This window comes from Dendrobates tinctorius, unplaced genomic scaffold, assembly GCF_039654945.1.
Source record: "Dendrobates tinctorius isolate UK_male_01 unplaced genomic scaffold, ASM3965494v1 ptg000250l, whole genome shotgun sequence".
NCBI classification, from domain to species: domain Eukaryota; kingdom Metazoa; phylum Chordata; class Amphibia; order Anura; family Dendrobatidae; genus Dendrobates; species Dendrobates tinctorius.
In genome coordinates this window covers 51,824,109-51,845,827 of record NW_027361917.1, presented here as the reverse complement: position 1 = coordinate 51,845,827, position 21,719 = coordinate 51,824,109, and the positions used below count along the sequence as shown (strand labels likewise).

The following is a 21,719-nucleotide window of genomic DNA, read 5'->3' as shown; positions in this document are numbered from 1 at the left end:
CGGTCTTAACTAGAGCACTGATTGAAAATGTGTTCCCAGGAGCTGGCAAAGAAGATCAAGGGCTATCAGGAGCAGATCGCATCACTGAACTCCAAGTGCAAGATGCTAACCATGAAGGCCAAGCATGCCACAATGCTGCTCACTGTCACTGAGGTGGAGGGGCTGGCGGAGGGAATGGAGGAGCTGGATGCAGAACTCCTCCCTGCACACTCTGCTCACCCGTCTGTGGTTATGGTAAGGCCTGTGCTCCTTTATCTGCCTCAATATGCAAAGAACAAAGCTCCCAGCGTCCCTGGGCACCTGATGGCATCTGCTGCGTTACTACCCAGCTGCCGCTTATACGCATTTATTATGGGTGAAATGGTTACGCTGTATTGATTTCTGTAATTTATCAAAGTAAAAACCAATAATCCAGAAAATAAATATAAAAAAGCGAAAAAACTAAAATACACAATTATTTATGTATCTGCCATTCAGGTGCAGGATATTTTTATGGTGTCATATGATGTTGGACGTGCATGGATCACACATACTATCTGCTTTGTGGGTTTCAATAGTAGTTTTAGCAGACGTTTTTATTTTGACCACAGGTCATGTGATGCCACAATAGCCGTCACTGATGGCATGAGCGGGCACATCACAAGAGTCCGTGAATGAGAGGCTTGTCTCTTCCGTAACTGCACTCATCAAGTGATACAGTAGTCATGTTACATGGGCCATATGGCGTGTACTCACTACATGTAACTGTGGATTCAGCATTGGACTGTTTGCTGTTTCTCATCTGTTGCTGCACTAGATTGAATGAATTTGTTTACATGTGTGGGGATATATATAGATATATATATCTATATATAAACGCCTTATCATGTCGGTCTGTAACCGAAATCGCGGGCCACTGATTGGTCACAGCCGCCAGGCCCCTGCCAGGCCGCAACCAATCAGCGACAGGCGCAGCTGTTTGTAACGGTAAGCTGCGCCTGCCGCTGATTGGTGCAGGCCTTAATCTGTAAAAAAGAGAATTAAAATAAAAAAAAGTTATTCTCACCTTCCGACGGTCTCCTGTCTTCTTTCCACGCGCCCGGCCTCGCGTTCCCAGTAGTGCTTTGCGGCTTAGACTGCTGATGACATCACTCTCGCGAGAGTGAGAAAGAAGACCGACGTCACTCTTACAAGAGCAAGAAAGAAGACCGACGTCATCAGCAGGCTAAGCCGCAAAACATTACTGGGAACGCGAGGCCGGGCGCGTGGAAAGAAGACAGGAGGCCATCGAAAGGTGAGAATAACTTTTTTTTATTTTTTAACATTATTTTTGTACAGGGCCACAGCAGTGATTGGTCGCGGCTACAGGGCCGCATTGCTAATTTGTCGCGGACAGAGGGCCGCGACGCTGATTGGTCGCGGCTACACGGAAAGGGGGAGAGGGGACCATGCATACCAGGATTGGAGGGTGAGGGGACCATGCATACCAGGATAGGGGGTTGAGGGGACCATGCGTACCAGGATTGGGGGGTGAGGGGACCATGCATACCAGGATAGGGGGGTGAGGGGACCATGCATACAAGGATAGGGGGGTGAGGGGACCATGCATACCACGAAAGGGGGGTAAGAGGACAATGCATACCAGGATTGGGGGGTGAGGGGACCATGCATGTCAGGAAAGGGGGGTGAGGATACCATGCATACCAGGATTGGGGGGTGAGGGGACCATGCATACCAGGAAAGGGGGGTGACGGTGAGCATACATACCAGGATTGGGGTGTGAGAGGACCTTGCATACCAAGAAAGGGGGGTGAGGGGACCATGCATACCCCGAAAGGGGGGTAAGAGGACCATGCATACCAGGAAAGAGGGGTGAGAGGACCATGCATACCAGGATTGGGGGGTGAGAAGACCATGCATTCCAGGATTGGGGGGTGAGGGGACCATGCATACCCCGAAAGGGGAGTAAGAAGACCATGCATACCAGAAAAGAGAGGTGAGAGGACCATGCATACCAGGATTGGGGGGTGAGAGGACCATGCATTCCAGGATTGGGGGGGTCAGGGGACCATGCATACCAGGAGAGGGGGTTGAGGGGTAGCATGCATATCAGGATTGGGGGTGAGAGAACCATACATCTCAGGATTGGGGGTGAGAGAACCATACATATCTGGATTGGGGGGTGCATTATTGCATTGTTATTACATCTTCAAAAATAAACTGCATATATATTCTAGAATACCCGATGCGTTAGAATCGGGCCACCATCTAGTGTATATATATATATATATATATATATATAATATACAGTGCCTTGAGAAAGTAATGAACTTTTCCACGTTTTAGCACATTATACCTAGAGATGAGCAAATTTGTTCGGATTTTGTCCCCAAATCTGATTTTAACTTATTTTAACAATATTCGGACAATATTCGTGCCGAATGTATGTCTTATGATCGGTTTCGAACATATTCGGTAATTTCTACTCCCATTGACTCTAATGATGTTCCGCCATGTTCTACGAATATTGCAAAAACAATATTCTATTCCAATTGTATTCAGCACTGAATCCGAACAAATTAGCTCATCTCTAGATATACCTGCAAATTTGAATGTAATTTATTAGGAGTTTATGTGATATACCATTAATAAATATCAAGTATTTGTGAAGTGTAAAGGAAACAATATATGGTACATTTTAAAAATATAAATCTGAAAATTGTGACCTGAACTTGTATTCAGCCCCCTGAGTCAGTAATATGTAGGACCACCTTTCTCCATAATTACTGCTCCAAGTCCTTTGGGGTCTGTCTCTACCAGTTTTACACATCGAGAGGCTGAACATTTTTCCCATTCTTTTTTGTAAACTAATTCTAGCTCAGTGAGATTGGATGGAGGTGTCGTTTCACAGTCTTCAAGTCTTGTCGTAGATTATCAATGGGATTTATGTCTGCACTGTGACTGGGCCATTCACACACATGAACATGTTTTTGGGCCCAACAATTCCACTGTAGCTCTGGCAGTATGTAAGGGTAATTGTCCTGATGGAAGATAGACCTATGCCCCAGTCACACGTTTTTTGTGGCCTCTTAAGGCTGTGTGCACACGATGCAGATTTGCAGCGGTTCCGCAGCGGATTTTACCACGCAGAAACGTTGCATATCCGCATTGTGATGTACAGTAGCCTTAAAATGAATGGAAAAAAAAATGCTGTGCAGACGCTGCGGATTTTTCCGCGGTACAAAATCCGCAGCATGTTACTTCTTTTGTGCGGTTTTCCATCTCCCCGTCACCAAATCTGCAGGGGGAAAACCGCAATGGAAAACCGCACAAAAACCGCATGAAAAATGGAAGAAATCCGCAGGAAAAATGCAGGTCATTTGACCTGCGGATTTCTTCCATTCTGCGCGGAAAAATCCGCAGGGCTAAGGCTGTGTGCAGACGGACTTTTTAGCCCTGCGGATTTTTCCGCGCAGAATGGAAGAAATCCGCAGGTCAAATGACCTGCATTTTTCCTGCGGATTTCTTCCATTTTTCATGCGGTTTTCTTGCGCTTTTTGTGCGGTTTTCCATTGCGGTTTTCCCCCTGCGGATTTGGTGACAGGGGAGATGGAAAACCGCACAAAAGAAGTAACATGCTGCGGATTTTGTACCGCGCGGAAAAATCCGCAGCGTCTGCACAGCGGTTTTTTTTTCCATTCATTTTAAGGCTACTGTACATCACAATGCGGATATGCAACGTTTCTGCGCGGTAAAATCCGCTGCGGAACCGCTGCAAATCTGCATCGTGTGCACACAGCCTAAAAAGTCCGTCTGCACACAGCCTAACAGTTTTTCCTTCAGGATTGCCCTGTATTTGGCTCCTTCCATCTTCTCATCAACTCAGCTTCCCTGTCCCTGCTGAAGAAAAGCATCTGCACAGCATGATGCCACCACAATGTCTGACTTGACGATGGGGATGGGGATTTCTTTATGATATGCAACGTTAGTTTGCTGCCACACATAGCGCTTTGCATTTGCCAGGTGTCTAATTTTAAGAGGTTTTCCCACAAAGTACATTTTAATTAATAGATCTTGGTATAATAATAATTTCCACAATTGGATGTGTTTAAATAAAATGTTCCTGTGCTGAGATAATCTTATAAATGTGCCCCTGCTGTGTACTGTGTGATGGCTGTGGCTGATCGTACAGGTACATGGTCTGATCATACCATACTGACAGCTGACACCCGGCACTCGGTGCAGGAGTATTGCCCGCACCTCTTCCAACTCTTTAACCCCCAGCATTTAGCAGGCATGCAGAGGGAGGGAGCCCCCTCTGCACTTAAAAATTGGTGCCCCCATGACGTCATCGCAGAGATCCGATCATTGCCATGGTGACCCGATGTCGGACGACATCCGGGTCACCAGACTAGCAAAATTGTTAGATCATTTACAGTGCATGATCCAACAGTTTGTGTGAGAGCAGACTGTCCGCATTGCAATGCTGTTCCTTCTGCAGAAAAATAAAAAAGTTATAGCTCACAGAATAAAGTGATGAAAAAAACAGGATTTTTGGGTTGCTTACCGTAAAATCTGTTTCTCGGAGCCTTCATTGGGGGACACAGAGACCTTGGGTGTATGCTGCTGCCACTAGGAGGCTGACACTATGCACAAAAAAAGGTTAGCTCCTCCTCCGCAGTGTACACCCCACCGACCGGCAGAGAATTCCTCAGTTAGGGAGAAAGCAGTAGGAGAAGTAACAGAATAGGTTGACAACATAAACAACTCAACTGTAACCATTCAACCAAAGTAAGAACAGGAGCTATAAAACATGGGAGGGTGCTGTGTCCCCCAATGAAGGCTCCGAGAAACAGATTTTACGGTAAGCAACCCAAAAATCCTGTTTTCTCGTTCGCCTTATTGGGGGACACAGAGACCTTGGGACGTCCCAAAGCAGTCCCTGGGGTGGGAAACAAACTTCCATCAGGCCAGCGGACTCACCACCGCGGCCTGCAGAATCCGTCTACCTAGGCTGGCGTCCGCCGAAGCGTAGGTGTGGACTCTGTAGAATTTCACAAACGTGTGAACCGATGACCATGTTGCAGCTTTGCAAAGCTGCAGTGCGGAAGCTCTGTGGCGCACCGGCCAGGAGGCACCCACTGCCCGAGTAGAGTGGGCCCTGATACCCGGAGGGGCTCCGCGACGCTTAACACGGTAGGCTTCCAGGATAGCCGATCTGATTCAGCGAGCAATGGTGGCCTTTGACGCCGGGTGACCTTTCCGCGCTCCATCAGGGATAATGAAAAGAGACTCTGTCTTTCGCAAGGAAGTCGTCCTAGACAGATAGACTCTTACCGCCCTAACCAGGTCCAGCTTGTTCAAGGACCGCTCTCGGGGATGAGTTGGATTCGGACAAAAGGACGGTAGCACGATATCCTCGTTGAGGTGAAACGAGGACACCACCTTCGGAAGGAACGAGGGCGGAGGCTGCAGAACTACCTTATCCTGGTGGAGAACCAGAAAGGGAGAGCGGCACGAAAGAGCTGCCAATTCCGACACGCGCCGGACGGAGGTGATGGCCACCAGAAATGCTACCTTCCAAGAAAGGAGAGAAAGGGAAATATCCCTGAGGGGTTCAAAGGGCGGACCTTGCAGAACCTCAAGAACCAGATTAAGATCCCATGGATCCACGGGCGCCCGGTACGGCGGGACCGTGTGAGCCACGCCCTGAAGAAAGGTCTTAACCTGAGGACGGGAAGCCAACGTTTTCTGAAACAGAATGGACAGAGCCGAAACTTGACCCTTCAGGGAACTGAGGGCAAGCCCCGCATCCAATCCTGCCTGAAGAAACGCTAGGACTGAAGGGAGTGAAAAGGACATGGGCGCGACGTCATTGGTCTCACACCAAGTGAAATAGGCCTTCCAAGTACGGTAGTAAATCTTGGAAGATGATGGCTTTCTGGCTCGGATCATGGTTTGAATTACGTGGTCGGAAAATCCTGCTCGTTTCAGAACCTCGGTCTCAACAGCCACGCCGTTAAATTGAGCGGCCGAGAATTGGGGTGGCAAATCGGACCCTGAGACAGCAGATCTGTTCTGTCTGGAAGCTTCCAGGGGGCGTCCGCGAGAAGGTTGACAATGTCCGCGAACCAAGACCTTCTGGGCCAATGAGAATGACCGGAAGTCCTTCTGCCTTGATCTTCTTCAACAGCTTGGGAAGAAGAGGCAGAGGAGGGAACAGGTAGGGAAGCTCGAACTGGGACCAAGGAACGGCCAGGGCGTCGGCGCCCACTGCCAGAGGGTCCCGAGACCTGGACACGAATTGTGGGACTTTCCTGTTGAGGCGAGACGCCATGAGGTCTACATCCGGGGTTCCCCACCGAAGGCAGAGCAGATGAAACACTTCCGGATGTAGGGACCATTCTCCCGCCGCGAGACCCTCGCGGCCGAGAAAATCGGCGGCCCAGTTGTCTACGCCGGGAATGTGAACCGCGGAAATTGTCGGAACGGAAATCTCCGCCCAACGAAGAATCTTGGACACCTCCGCCAGGGCTGAGACACTCCGTGTTCCCCCTTGGCGGTTGACATATGCCACCGCTGTGGCGTTGTCTGTCTGAATCCGTACCGGCAGTCCCTTGAGGAGCCTTTCCCAGTGGACCAGAGCAAGATGGATCGCTCGAATCTCCAGAACGTTGATCGGCAGCGCTGATTCCCGATCCGACCATCGACCCTGAACAGTGTGGTTGCGGAACACAGCACCCCAACCGAGGAGACTGGCATCTGTGGTTACTATCTGCCAGTGAATGGGAAGGAAGGATCGACCTGATAGAATGAGAGGTGACGACAACCACCAGTTGAGAGACCTCTTGATCCGGTAAGAAAGATGGACAGGGCGATCCAGGGACCGAGGCGACCTGTTCCACTTCGACAGAATGGCCTGCTGGAGAGGCCTGGCGTGAAATTGGGCAAAGGGAACTGCCTCTATCGCCGCCACCATCTTTCCCAGGACCCTCATGGCTGTACGGAGGGATGGGAATCGCGAGGTCTGCAGCGATCGTACTTCCTGCTGCAGAGAGAGAATCTTTTCTTGTGGGAGAAAGACCCTTGACCGACGAGTGTCGAACAGAAGACCTAGAAAGACCAGGTGTTGGGTAGGAACCAGACAGGACTTTTTCCTGTTGACGATCCACCCGAAATTGGAAAGAGTGTCCAGGACGATTGACAAACTTTGGTGAGCCTGTTGGAATGAGGGAGCCTTGATCAGAATATCGTCTAGGTACGGGAAAAGAACGAGGCCTCTGACTCTCAACAAAGCCATCAACGCAGCCATGATCTTCGTGAAGACTCTGGGAGCGGTGGCAAGACCGAAGGGCAGTGCGACAAACTGGTAGTGGTGCTGTCGAATCGCAAAGCGCAGGAACTTCTGATGTCCGGAGAAAATTGGAACATGTAAATAGGCATCTTGGATGTCTATTGAGCACATGAATTCCTGCTCCTCCATGGAGGCGATGACCGAGCGAAGCGACTCCATGCGGAAGTGGCGAAGGCGGACCCTCTTGTTGAGCAGCTTGAGATCCAAGATGGGTCGAACTGCGCCGTCTTTTTTCGGCACTACAAACAGGTTCGAGTAGAACCCTGTGAAGCGCTCCGATTCGGGAACGGGCACAATCACCCCGGAACTGAGGAGAGCGGCGATAGCCGTAGAGATTCCCGGGATCAATGCTGGATCCTTTGGAGGCCGGGATTCGAAGAAATGATCCCGTGGGAGAGAGACGAACTCTATCTTGTATCCTGAGGATACGACCTCCCAGACCCAGGCGTCCTCCACGGCGGCCAGCCAAACTTCCCTGAAGGAAAGAAGTCGACCTCCCAATTGGAAAGGACCCTCGCGTGCCCGATGATAGTCATGCTGAAGTAGACCGTCCAGATCTAGATCTGGGCGGTCTGCCCTGGGAGGAGTGGGGTCGCCAGGAAGGAGTGGGTCTGAAGGAAACTTTCTTTCTCTCCTGGCGAGCCTGCGGTCTCTGTTGGCTGGAGGAGTTGTCCGCCGTATTGAAACGGCGGAAAGTCCGAAAGGGTCGAAACTGATGCCTTAGTGGGGGTCTGCGAGGCTTGGACTGAGGGAGGAGTGAACTCGTGCCTCCGGTGGCGTCCTTAATAATCTGGTCCAATTGGGACCCAAAGAGGCGCACCCCCTGAAAAGGCAGGTTAGTGAGGGACTTCTTAGAAGACAAGTCCGCTTGCCATGCCTTTAGCCAAATTGTACGTCGAATTGCAACAACGTTGCTTGACACCTGAACTGCACAGGATGCAGCATCCAAGGAAGCGGAGAGAAGATAGTCCCCAGCATGGGAGATCTGATTGGCGAGATCGGCCAAATGCTCCGGTTGCGCCTTATCTAAGATGCCCTGACGAAGGTCGTCTGCCCACGTGGCTATGGCCTTTGCTGCCCAGGATGAAGCAAAGATTGGACACACCGCCGCTGAAGCCGCTTCAAAGGCAGACTTCGCCAGGGATTCTATAATCCTGTCATTAGAATCCTTTAGGGACGCCACGCCTGAAAGCGGGAGAACCGTGTTATTGGATAGCCTGGACACGGGCGGATCGACCGAGGGAGAGGCCGACCAGTTGTCCGTGAGCTCCTTAGCAAATGGGTAGAGTATGCCGAGACGTTTTCCTCTTTGAAAGCGTCTGGTCGGATCCTCTCTTTCCTTGGTAAAAATTTTCCCAAACTCGGAATGGAAAGGAAAAACCCTGGAGGGAGTTTCTGCCCGTCTGAACGAAACCTCCTGATCTGAGGATTTCGCAGGGGAGTCAGCAATATCGAAGGTATGATGGATCGCAGCAATGAGGTCCTGCACTGTGACCTTCATGCTTGCATCCTGGTCTGAATCCAGCTCTAAAATCCCCTCAGATGACTTGTCCGAAAGCGCTTCCCCTGACTCGGGAGACGAGGCCCGAGAGGGAGGCTGGTGAGAAGGGCTATGCGGTGAGATGGGACTAGGAGAGGATTCCGGCTGGGAATCTTGCCTGGGTCTTTTGCGACTACCGCTGGCTGATTCAGATGGAACAATTTGGGACCTGCTTGGCCCTGCTGAAGAGTCCAGGGGCAACTTATCAAGAACGGCCACCAGGGACTGAGACACCCTGGTGAGGTCTGCCACTGATTGAGATAGCGAGGAGGCCCAGCCAGGCATGGGGGGCTCACTCTCACCTGGGGCCGCAGATGGCTCCTGGACGGCGTCAGGCTGAATTGGATTGCTACAATCCAGGCAGAGGGGAGTGGACTGGCCTGAGGGAAGTTTGCGATTGCACGAAGAACATGCAAAGTACTTGACTAAAGTGCAGGGGGGGGGGCGGTAGAGCGGGTACGATCAGACTTAGAGTTAGACATAGTGAAAAGCTGAGGTAATGCCGGAAGGTTGGGGGACAGAGGGCGGAGAAGGGTCAGTCTGCAGTGCAGAGCTACTCACGGTCCGGTGTCCCCAGAAGCGATGCTCTGCGACCTGTCAGTGGATGCAGGTCAGAGCGAAATCCGGCCGACAGACCTCCTGAAAAAACCAGCTGGAGATGGTATCCAGTGAGGAGCTGGTGCCCGGCTAACAGGCTAGGAAAATGGCGCCTTCTTGAGAAAAAGCGCGCGTTCAGGAGAGGAGGGAGGGCGGAGCACCACGCAGGGTTAACAATTCACCGCCCTCTAGCCAATAACAGGCTGGGCAGGTGAAGGACAGGCGGTGGGAGGGTCTGGGAAGAGCGGGAGAGAAGCCCGCTTAGAAGAAAGGGGCGGGGGGCGTGGCCGCGACGCAGCGGTAGGCCCGAACTGAAGCCGGGGCCTAAATTAGTTGCGGCGGCCGCCTGTCAGCAGGGGGTCGGCGCGGAGGTCCGAAAAAGTGGGACGCCGCAGTCGCAAGCCGCTCCCAATGGTGAAAAAACCCTGTGCTCCCTGTCCCCAGAAAGGGGGGAGGGAAGGGGGGGATGCCCAGCAACATTGAGCTGCCTATAGTCTTGTGGCGACTGCGAGCGACCGCAGCGCCTACAACCGGGGTTCCCCTGTGACCATTGAAGAGGCGACCGTCGGGAATGGGCAGCCAGGTAAATAAATACTCACCCATCCACGATCCTTTACCTGTCTGAAGAAGTCTTGCGTCTCATCCAACCAACAGGCTCTGGTAGGCGAGTGGGAGGGAGACTGGCGACAAGGACCCCTGGAGTCGCTGGCACGTCTTGGTGTCGGCGTCCGTCTGGCTGGTCCTGCCGCGGAGAACTGCAAGGATACGGGGTGGCAGTACACACCGTACTTGCAGACTCCATGTGGGAGTACAGATGTGACTTTTCACTCTGTATCCCTCCGTAGAACCTGAAAAGGAACGACGCACGACAAGGTAGATATGGGTCTAATGAAAGACCCGTGTCCACCTCCTACTGACACTAAGCTAAACTGAGGAATTCTCTGCCGGTCGGTGGGGTGTACACTGCGGAGGAGGAGCTAACCTTTTTTTGTGCATAGTGTCAGCCTCCTAGTGGCAGCAGCATACACCCAAGGTCTCTGTGTCCCCCAACGAACGAGAAATAATTATTTTTTCTATAAAAGTTTTTATTGCATAAAAGCGCCAAAACACAAAAAAACTATATAAAAGTGGTATCGCTTTAATTGTACTGACTCAAAGAATGAGGCTGTGTTCACACACAGCGTTTTTTTCGCGTTTTTCCTGCGGATTTACCAAAAAATCCACGCAAAAAGCGCTTAAAAGAAGCTTCCCATTCATTTTAATGCATTTTGCACTTTTTGTGCACATTGATGCGTTTTTTTAACCGCGAAAAAACACTTTGCGGTAAAAAATGCAGCATGCTCATTAATTTTGTGGTAAATTCCGCATTTCTGGCTATTTTCTATGTGTCTGGAAACACGCGGAAAAAATTGCGGCAAAAATTAGCAAGAATCGCGGCAAAAACGCGCAAAAATCGCTGCAAAAACGCACATTTTCTGGGAAGGAGTCCTGTTTTATGCAGAAATTTTCTACATACTTGTGCACATAGCCTAAAGGCCCCGTCTCACTAAGCGATCTCGGTAGCGAGATCGCTGCTGAGTCACAACTTTTGTGATGTAACAGCGATCTCACCAGCAAGATCGCTGTGTGTGACAGCGATCAGCGAGCGGCCCCCCTGCCGGTATCGCTGATCGCTGGAAGAAACCTCTGGACATTTCTTTGGTCGCTGGTCTCCCGCTGGCCAGCATGCATCGCTGCGTATGATAGGCGGGAGACCAGCGATCAGGTGTAAAAAATAATAAAAAAAATAAAAAATATAGTTATTCTCACCTTCTGACGTCCCGTTCAGCCATCCTGCCTCTCTCCACGCTTCGGTCCCAGTGATCCTTTGCACGAATGACCGCGAGACTTTGTTATCCCTCGAGACCGTGACATCTCGCGGTCATTCGTGCAAAGGATCACTGGGACCGGAGCGTGGAGAGAGGCAGGATGGCTGAACGGGACGTCGGAAGGTGAGAATAACTATATTTTTTATTTTGATTCTATTTTTTACAGCGATGGCCAGCGATGCCGGGCGCTCGGCATCGCTGTGCTGATCGCTGGTGAAGCTGTCTGTGTGACAGCTCACCAGCAATCACATAGCGACTTACTAGCGATCCTGACACCTTGATATCGGTGTCAGGATCGCTGGTAAGTCGCTTAGTGTGACGGGGCCTTAAGGCTGCCTTATCAATTTTACCACATATAGAACGGCATAACCCCCCCAAAAAATACAATTCCTCAATTGCAGGTGTTTCTTAATTCTGCCTCCCCAAAATCGGAAACCCTGATATAAGTGCTCAGTGTAGAGCGCGGCATAAATGTGATCCCAAACGTTATGTAAAATGTTCCTAACAAAAGCTTCAAATGAATCCACAAAAAAGCAAGTCCCCACTTAAATCCATCATCTGTCATTGGAAATATATGGGACTGCCATGTTACTGGTAGTGCTAGAAAAGCACAGAAAATATGGCATATGGATTTGGGAAAATTCTGTTCTCCCAAATCCATATGCCCCCTCCCTTCTGAGCTCCACAGTGTGCCTAAACCACATATAGTGTCCACATGTTTGGCATTTCTGTAGCGATGAGAGCCCACCTAACTTACAGGTCCTTTTCTCCAAAAGCATGAGTTGGGCATAACGTACTGGTCACTACAACATACTCGTCACTACAACAGCAGTTTGTAATTTTCACTCAGCAACATTCACCATTCACTGCTGCTTGTTTCTGGAAAACACCCATGCAGTTAACATCATCACTACACGTATAGATAAATACTCAAAGGGATATAATTTCTAAAATGTGGTCACTTGAGGGGGGATTCTGCTTTTGTATGACTTAGGGGCTCTGTATATGGAGTCCGCAAACTATTCTAGGATAAAATATGCTCCAGGAGGCAAATAATGCTTCGTCCCCTCAGAGTCTCGCTGTATGGCTAAGCAGTACTGTACAGCCGCATATGGGGTATTTCTACATTCAGCAGAAATTGTGAGACAAATCTTGGTGCCATTTTTATGCATTTCCCAGTGTTAAAATGTAAAATTTGAGGCTATAACAAAATTTTGGTGGTAAACATGTAATTATTTATTCTTCACTGCCCAATGGTATAAAATTCTATGACACACCTGTGGTGTCAATATGATCAATGCGCACCTAGATTAATTAATTGAGACGAGTAATTTGTAAAATGGGGTCTCTTAAGGGGGGGTTCTGCTGTTCTGGCACCCCAACGTGACATGGCACCTTCAGACCAGTCCAGCAAAATCTAAACTCCCAATATAGCGTTTCTTCCATTCTGATCTTTGCACTCAAAAGTGGGTGGGCAGGTCAGGGTCTGTCTACCTATTTACTATGTAAGTATTAACCTCACATTTGCACCTTGTCACTTTCTACTTGCACAGCAGGCACTTTAGTTATTCTGACACTTAAGGCCTCTTTACACAGAACGATGTCCCAGCGATCCCACCAACGATCCGACATGGATGGGATCGCTGGGACATAGTTAGGCTGATCGCTGGTGACCTGTCACATAGACAGACTCACCAGCGATCAGGACCAGCGAGCAAGCTGGTATCTAGGGTAAACAGTGGGTATCCAAGAGCCGCACGGCTCCTAGTTACCCACTGTTTACCCTAGATACCAGCTCCCAGCGTCGCTGATCGTTGGTCTCCCACTGCCACACGCAGCGATGCGTGCTGGCCAGCGGGAGACCAACGATCAAAAAATGGCCCAGGACGATCCTGCACGATCAGCGATACCTGACGGGGCGGCGGGTCGCTGATGGATGTCACACACAGCGAGATCGCTGGAGAGATCGCTGATGCGTCACAAAATCAGCGATCTCGCTAGCGATCTTGCTGTGTGTAACAGGGCCCTTACATCTAACCTACCCTCCACCTCACATGAGGATGTCACATGTTACCATGGATGTTTGGAGCAAATGTTAGACTCCATTTGAATCTATTTGTGCCCACACTTCAGACTCCATGTTGCTGCTTTGTACCTGCACAACTATTAACTCTTGATGAACCTGGTACTTTTTTACATTATTTATACATATGAGAATGCAAAATTTTTGGCTAAAAAAAAACATTTTTTGTGGGAAAAATGTTTTTTTTTTTAAATTTTCACGGCTCAGTGTTATAAACTTCTGTGAAGCACCTGGGGGGTTCAAGGTGCTCACCACGCATCTAGATAAGTTCCCTGAGTGTCTACTTTCCAAAATGGTGTAACTTGTGTTGGTTTTCCACTGTTAGGGAAATCAGGGGCTCCAAATGCGAAATGGCATCCGATAATTATTCCAGCAAATTTTGCAAGTTTGAAAATTGCTAAATGTTCAAAAGTTTTGTCAAATTTCCTTTTCTTTTCACAAATAAACGCAATTTATATCAAAGAAATTTTACCACTATTATGAAGTACAATGCATCACGAAAAAAACATTCTCAGATTAAGTGGGATCGGTTGAAGAGTTCCAGAGTTATTACCTCATAAAGTGACACTAGTCTGAATTGTAAAATTTGGCCTGATCATGAAAGTGGGGGGCTGAAGGGATTAATAATTATGTAACTTCTTTAGGCAAATGGTCACTCAGGATTTTATTTTGGGGTATCAGACAACAAGGGGTTTAATAGAAATGCTCATTACAGGTTTCATATTTATATTTTTAAAATAATTAGAAAGCCATGTATCATTTCCTTTACACTTCACAATACATTCTACATTATGTTGGTATAACACATTAAAATACAATAAAGTTTATGGGTGTAACGTGAAAAAAGTGTAAAAGTTCACAGGCTATGAATATATGTGTATATATATATATATATATATATATATATAATGTACATGTTTGCAACTTTTATTTTTATATATTGTTGTCCATAGGATAGTTAGTAACTTATTGATAGGTGGGGGACCAACCACTGGGATCGGCAGCGATTGATAGAACTTGGAACTTTTATCCCATTTCAAAATGAAATGGCAACAACTGCTGTCTGACTGCTGCTCCATTAATTCTCTATAGGGCTGCCAGAAAAAGCAGAATGCAGAGCTTTGTAGTCACATAGGGAATTAATGTAGTAGTGGTCGAGTATGTTCACTGCCGCTACGTTCTAACATAGATAAAAATTCCCTGTTTTGCTGATGATGCAGGTCCCAGATGTTGGATTCCCACTAATCTATAAGTTAATCTATAAGTTATGATCACTTATCCTGTGGATAGGTAACTTATTTTCTCCAGTGAATCTCTTTAACTGCTTCCTGTCCTATGACATATTATTACACAATGACAGAGACTAAATTAAACATTCAGATCTCTAATGGAAATATCTCCTTTATATAGTAGAGAGAAGTTATCTACATACATAACATAATCCATTACATCAAGACAAATGTATCAATAATTCCACATACAAGGGATAAATACTTCCATGCTATAGCAAAACCACATTTGACTATCACATAGTGACCGATTAATACCAAATACAAGGGAGAAATATCACCACACAATGATCAGACCTCATATTACCACCACATAGTGACCAAATATTACAGCCATGATGAACTTTACCAAAAAACTAAAGTACTAGCACTGTTATTATCACCAGTGATATTATGCACAGGAGCTCTGTAGATAGTTTTTAGAGTAAGGGTACCATTACACCTAGCGATGCACCAGCGATCCCGACTAGCGATATGACGCAGTCAGGATCGCTGGTGCATCGCTAGGTGGTCGCTAGTGAGCTGCCACTCAGGCAGATCTCACCAGCGACATGGCTGGGGACGGGGATCGCTAATTATCTGTCAGACGCGGCGATCCTGCGTCCTCCCGCCCGGCTCCACGCGTCGCTCATCGTCACAGCAGGAAGCGCCGCAGGAAGTGACCGACGAGGAATGGTCCAGCAGCTTCTCGCGGGTTCAGCGATAACCAGTGGGGGAGCCGGTCGGAGGTAAGTATCACATGCAGCGATATCGCTAGCAATATCGCTGTAACGTCACAAAATCGGTGACTTTACAGCGATATTGCTAGCGATATCGCAGTGTGTAACGGGGGCTTAAGTGTGCAAATACACCAATCAACAGTGACATTATTCACAAGAGCTCTGTAGATAGAGTACAAATACATTAATTAGCAGTGACATTATACACAGTGACTCTATACAGTTGTGGCCAAAAGTATTGACACCCCTGCAATTCTGTCAGATAATACTCAGTTTCTTCCTGAAAATGATTGCAAACACAAATTTGTTGGTATTGTTATCTTCATTTAATTTGTCTTAAATGAAAAAACACAAAAATAATTGTCCTAAAGCCAAATTGGATATAATTCCACACCAAACATAAAAAAAGAGGGTGGACAAAAGTATTGGCACTGTTCGAAAAATCATGTGATGCTTCTCTAATTTGTGTAATTAACAGCACCTGTAACTTACCTGTGGCACCTAACAGGTGTTGGGAATAACTAAATCACGCTTGCAGCCAGTTGACATGGATTAAAGTTGACTCAACCTCTGTCCTGTGTCCTTGTGTGTACCACATTGAGCATGGAGAAAAGAAAGAAGACCAAAGAACTGTCTGAGGACTTGAGAAACCAAATTGTGAGGAAGCATAAGCAATCTCAAGGTTGCAAGTCCATCTCCAAAGATCTGAATGTTCCTGTGTCTACCGTGTGCAGTGTCATCAAGAAGTTTAAAGCCCATGGCACTGTGGCTAACCTCCCTAGATGTGGACGGAAAAGAAAAATTGACAAGAGATTTCAACGCAAGATTGTGCGGATGTTGGATACAGAACCTCGACTAACATCCAAACAAGTTCAAGCTGCCCTGCAGTCCGAGGGTACAACAGTGTCAACCTGTACTATCCGTCTTTGTCTGAATGAAAAGGGACTGTATGGTAGGAGACTCAGGAAGACCCCACTTCTTACCCCGAGACATAAAAAAGCCAGGCTGGAGCTTGCCAAAACTTACCTGAAAAAGCCTAAAACGTTTTGGAAGAATGTTCTCTGGTCAGATGAGACAAAAGTAGAGCTTTTTGGGCAAAGGCATCAACATAGAGTTTACAGGAGAAAAAAAGAGGCATTCAAAGAAAAGAACACAGTCCCTACTGTCAAACATGGCAGAGGTTCCCTGATGTTTTGGGGTTGCTTTGCTGCCTCTGGCACTGGACTGCTTGACCGTGTGTATGGCATTATGAAGTCTGAAGACTACCAACAAATTTTGCAGCATAATGTAGGGCCCAGTGTGAGAAAGCTGGGTCTCCCTCAGAGGTCATGGGTCTTCCAGCAGGACAATGACCCAAAACACACTTCAAAAAGCACTAGAAAATGGTATGAGAGAAAGCACTGGAGACTTCTAAGGAGTCCAGACCTGAATCCCATAGAACACCTGTGGAGAGATCTAAAAATGGCAGTTCGGAGAAGGCACCCTTCAAATATCAGGGACCTGGAGCAGTTTGCCAAAGAAGAGTGGTCTAAAATTCCAGCAGAGCATTGTAAGAAACTCATTGATGGTTACCGGAAGCGGTTGGTCGCAGTTATTTTGGCTAAAGGTTATGCAACCAAGTATTAGGCTGAGGGTGCCAATACTTTTGTCTGGCCCATTTTTGGAGTTTTGTGTGAAATGATCAATGATTTGCTTTTTGCTTCATTCTCTTTTGTGTTTTTTCATTTAAAACAAATTAAATGAAGATAATAATACCAAAGAATCTGTGTTTGCAATCAATTTCAGGAAGAAACTGAGTATTATCTGACAGAATTGCAGGGGTCTCAATACTTTTGGCCACAACTGTATGTTCCCCCTGTAGCCCCTATACAGTATTAAAGCACATTCCCCCTTTAGTGGGCCTTTTGCAAAAGTAAAATTCATCTGTGCCCCCGTACAGTAGTAATGCCTGTCATTATGCTCAAATAGAACAGTACTGCCTCCCTCCCCAATAGTACACATACAGTACTAGATCTGCATTTTATGCCTTAATACAACTGGAATATTTAAAATTACAGTGGATATAAAAATTTTACCCACCCCTGTCAAAATACCAGGTTTTTACTATGTAAAATAATCATACCAAGAAGAAGAATTTCTGAACTTGTTTCACTTTTACTTTCACCCATAAGCTGCACAATGCAGTAGTAACATAAACTGGCTAGGAGTCTATCAGCATGGCACATCTAGAATTAGCAATCTCTTTCTTGCAGTAGCACTCCAATCTGTCAGATTGCAGGTGCATCTCCTATGTGCAGCTCTTTCCAGGGCAACCCGTAGATTTTCAGTTGGATTCAGGTCTCGATTTTAGTTATGTCATTGGAATAGCAAAGTGAGAAAAATAAAACATAACTTTTACTTCACATACAGTGAAGTATTCAGACCCCTTAAAATTTTTCACTCTTTGATTCATTGCAGCCATTTGGTAAATTCAAAAAAGTTCATTTTTTTTCTCATTAATGTACACTCTGCACCCCATCTTGATGGAAAAAAAAAACAGAAATTCAGAAATTTTTGCAAATTTATTAAAAAAGAAAAACTGAAATATCACATGGTCATAAATATTCAGACACTTTGCTCAGACACTCATATTTAAGTCCTATGCAGTCCATTTCCTTGTGATCCTCCTTGAGATATTTCTACTCCTTCATTGGAGTTCAGCTGTGTTTAACTAAACTTATAGAACTTGATTTGGAAAGGCATACACCTGTCTATATAAGACCTCACAGCTAACAGTGCATGTCAGACCAAATGAGAATCATGAGGTCAAAGGAACTGGCCAAGGAGCTCAGAGACAGAATTGTGGCAAGCCTCAGATTTTACAAGGTTACAAAAGAATTTCTGCAGTACTCAACGTTTCTAAGAGCAAAGCGGCCTCCATAATCTTTAAATGGAAGAGGTTTGGGACCACTAGAAGTCTTCCTAGATCTGATCGTCCAGCCGAACTGAGCAATCGTGGAGAAGAGCCTTGGTGAGAGAGGTAAAGAAGACCCCCAAGATCACTGTGGCTGGGCTCCACAGTTGCAGTAGGGAAATGGGAGAAAGTTCCACAAAGTTAACTATCACTGCAGCCCTCCACCAATCAGGCCTTTATGACAGAGTGGCCCGAGGGAAGCCACTCCTCAGTGCAAGACATATGAAAGCCTGCATAGAGTTTGCTAAAAAAACACATGAAGGACTCCCAGACTATGAGAAATAAGATTCTCTGGTCTGATGAGACGAAGATAGACCTTTTTGGTGATAATTGTAAGTTGTATGTGTGGAGAAAACTAGGCTCTGCTCATCACCTGCCCAATACAAACCAACAGTGAAACATGGTGGTAGCAGCATCATGCTATGGTGGTGTTTTTCAGCAGCAGGGACAGGACGACTGGTTTCAATTGTAGGAAACATGAATGCGGCCAAGAACAGAGATCCTGGATGAAAACCTCTTCCAGAGTCCTCTGGACGTTAGACTTGGCTGAAGGTTTATCTTCCAATAAGACAGTGACCCTAAACACACAGCTAAAATAACAAAGGAGTGGCTTCAGAACATCTCTGTGACCAGCGTCGGACTGGCCCACCGGGGAACCGGAGGATTCTCCGGTGGGCCCTGGCATCTGGTGGGCCCTGGCACCTGCTGGCATACAGGGCCAGCAGTTGCCTAGGGCCCCCGCTGCTCCAGGGGCCCCCAGCCAGTGGTGTGTCGCACACCATGCAGCTGCTATGGGGGCCCCTGCCAGCAGAGCAGCAGCGGGTGTCAGGAGGCAGGAGCCCCTGTCCCCGCTGCTAAAGAGAAATGAATATTCACTCTCTATATCTATCTATTTATCTCTATCTCTATATCTATCTCTCTGTATATCTATCTATCTTTCTATCTCTATATCTATCTCTATATCTATCTATCTTTCTCTATCTATCTATTTATCTCTATCTATTATCTATATCTATCTCTATCTATCGCTCTATCTCTATATCTATCTTTCTATCTCTACATCTATCTCTATATCTATCTTTCTATCTATATCTATCTATATCTATATCTATCTATTATGTCTATCTATCTAGCTATCTCTATTATCTATATCTACCTATCTCTATATCTTTCTATCTTACTCTATCTCTATATCTATCTGTTATCTCTATATTTATTATCTATCTTTATCTATCTATCTCTATCTATTATCTATATCTATCTCTCTATCTATTTATCGATCTCTGTATCTATCTCTCTCTATATCTATCTCTCTCTCTATCTACCGCTCTCTCTATCTCTATCTATATCTATCTATCTCTATATCTATTATCTCTATATCTATCTACCTATCTATCTCTATATCTATCTCTATATATATATCTGTTTCTCTCTATATCTATCTCTATATCTCTCTCTATAGCTATCTATCTATATATCTCTATCTATCTCTATATCTATCTCTCTGTATATCTATCTATCGCTCTATCTCTATATCTATCTTTCTATCTCTATATATCTATCTATCTTTATCTATTTATCTCTATATCTTTTCTCTGTATCTATCTCTCTCTATATCTATATCTATCTATCTCTATATATATCTATTATCTCTATATCTATATCTATTTCTCTCTATATCTCTCTCTATATCTATCTATTTATCTCTATCTCTATATCTATCTCTCTGTATATCTATCTATCTTTCTATCTCTATATCTATCTCTATATCTATCTATCTTTCTCTATCTATCTATTTATCTCTATCTATTATCTATATCTATCTCTATCTATCGCACTATCTCTATATCTATCTTTCTATCTCTACATCTATCTCTATATCTTTCTTTCTATCTATATCTATCTATATCTATATCTATCTATTATGTCTATCTATCTAGCTATCTCTATTATCTATATCTACCTATCTCTATATCTTTCTATCTTACTCTATCTCTATATCTATCTGTTATCTCTATATTTATTATCTATCTTTATCTATCTATCTCTATCTATTATCTATATCTATCTCTCTATCTATTTATCGATCTCTGTATCTATCTATCTCTATATCTATCTCTCTCTCTATCTACCGCTCTCTCTATCTCTATCTATATCTATCTATCTCTATATCTATTATCTCTATATCTATCTACCTATCTATCTCTATATCTATCTCTATATATATATCTGTTTCTCTCTATATCTATCTCTATATCTCTCTCTATAGCTATCTATCTATATATCTCTATCTATCTCTATATCTATCTCTCTGTATATCTATCTATCGCTCTATCTCTATATCTATCTTTCTATCTCTATATCTATATATCTATCTATCTTTATCTATTTATCTCTATATCTTTTCTCTGTATCTATCTCTCTCTATATCTATATCTATCTATCTCTATATATATCTATTATCTCTATATCTATATCTATTTCTCTCTATATCTCTCTCTATATCTATCTATTTATCTCTATCTCTATATCTATCTCTCTGTATATCTATCTATCTTTCTATCTCTATATCTATCTCTATATCCATCTATCTTTATCTATCTATTTATCTCTATCTATTATCTATATCTATCTCTATCTATCGCTCTATCTCTATATCTATCTTTCTATCTCTACATCTATCTCTATATCTATCTTTCTATCTATATCTATCTATATCTATATCTATCTATTATGTCTATCTATCTAGCCATCTCTATTATCTATATCTACCTATCTCTATATCTTTCTATCTTACTCTATCTCTATATCTATCTGTTATCTCTATATTTATTATCTATCTTTATCTATCTATCTCTATCTATTATCTATATCTATCTCTCTATCTATTTATCGATCTCTGTATCTATCTCTCTCTATATCTACCGCTCTCTCTATCTCTATCTATATCTATCTATCTCTATATCTATTATCTCTATATCTATCTACCTATCTATCTCTATATCTATCTCTATATATATATATCTGTTTCTCTCTATATCTATCTCTATATCTCTCTCTCTATAGCTATCTATATATTATCTCTATATCTATCTATCTATATATTATCTCTATATCTATCTATCTCTATATCTATCTATCTATCTCTATATCTGTTATCTCTATATCCATATCTACCTCTATATCTATCTATCTCTATATCTATCTTTCTATCTAACACTATATCTCTATATCTATCTCATTATCTATCAATCTCTATCTCTCGCTCTTTATCTATCTATCTATTGATCTATCCATCTATCTCTATATATATATCTATTATATCTATCTATTATCT

General features: G+C 45.0%; 1 protein-coding gene across 5 annotated transcripts in view; it reads left to right on the top strand.

The window, feature by feature from the left end:
- Positions 1-21,719, top strand: part of SYNE1 (spectrin repeat containing nuclear envelope protein 1) — a 591,877-nt gene that overhangs the window by 395,226 nt on the left and 174,932 nt on the right. For all 5 annotated transcript variants that reach the window (XM_073557690.1, XM_073557686.1, XM_073557687.1 and 2 more), the window contains one exon: positions 40-234. In XM_073557690.1, coding sequence (XP_073413791.1) covers positions 40-234 — 195 coding nt within the window. The remainder of the gene's footprint in view (positions 1-39; positions 235-21,719) is intronic.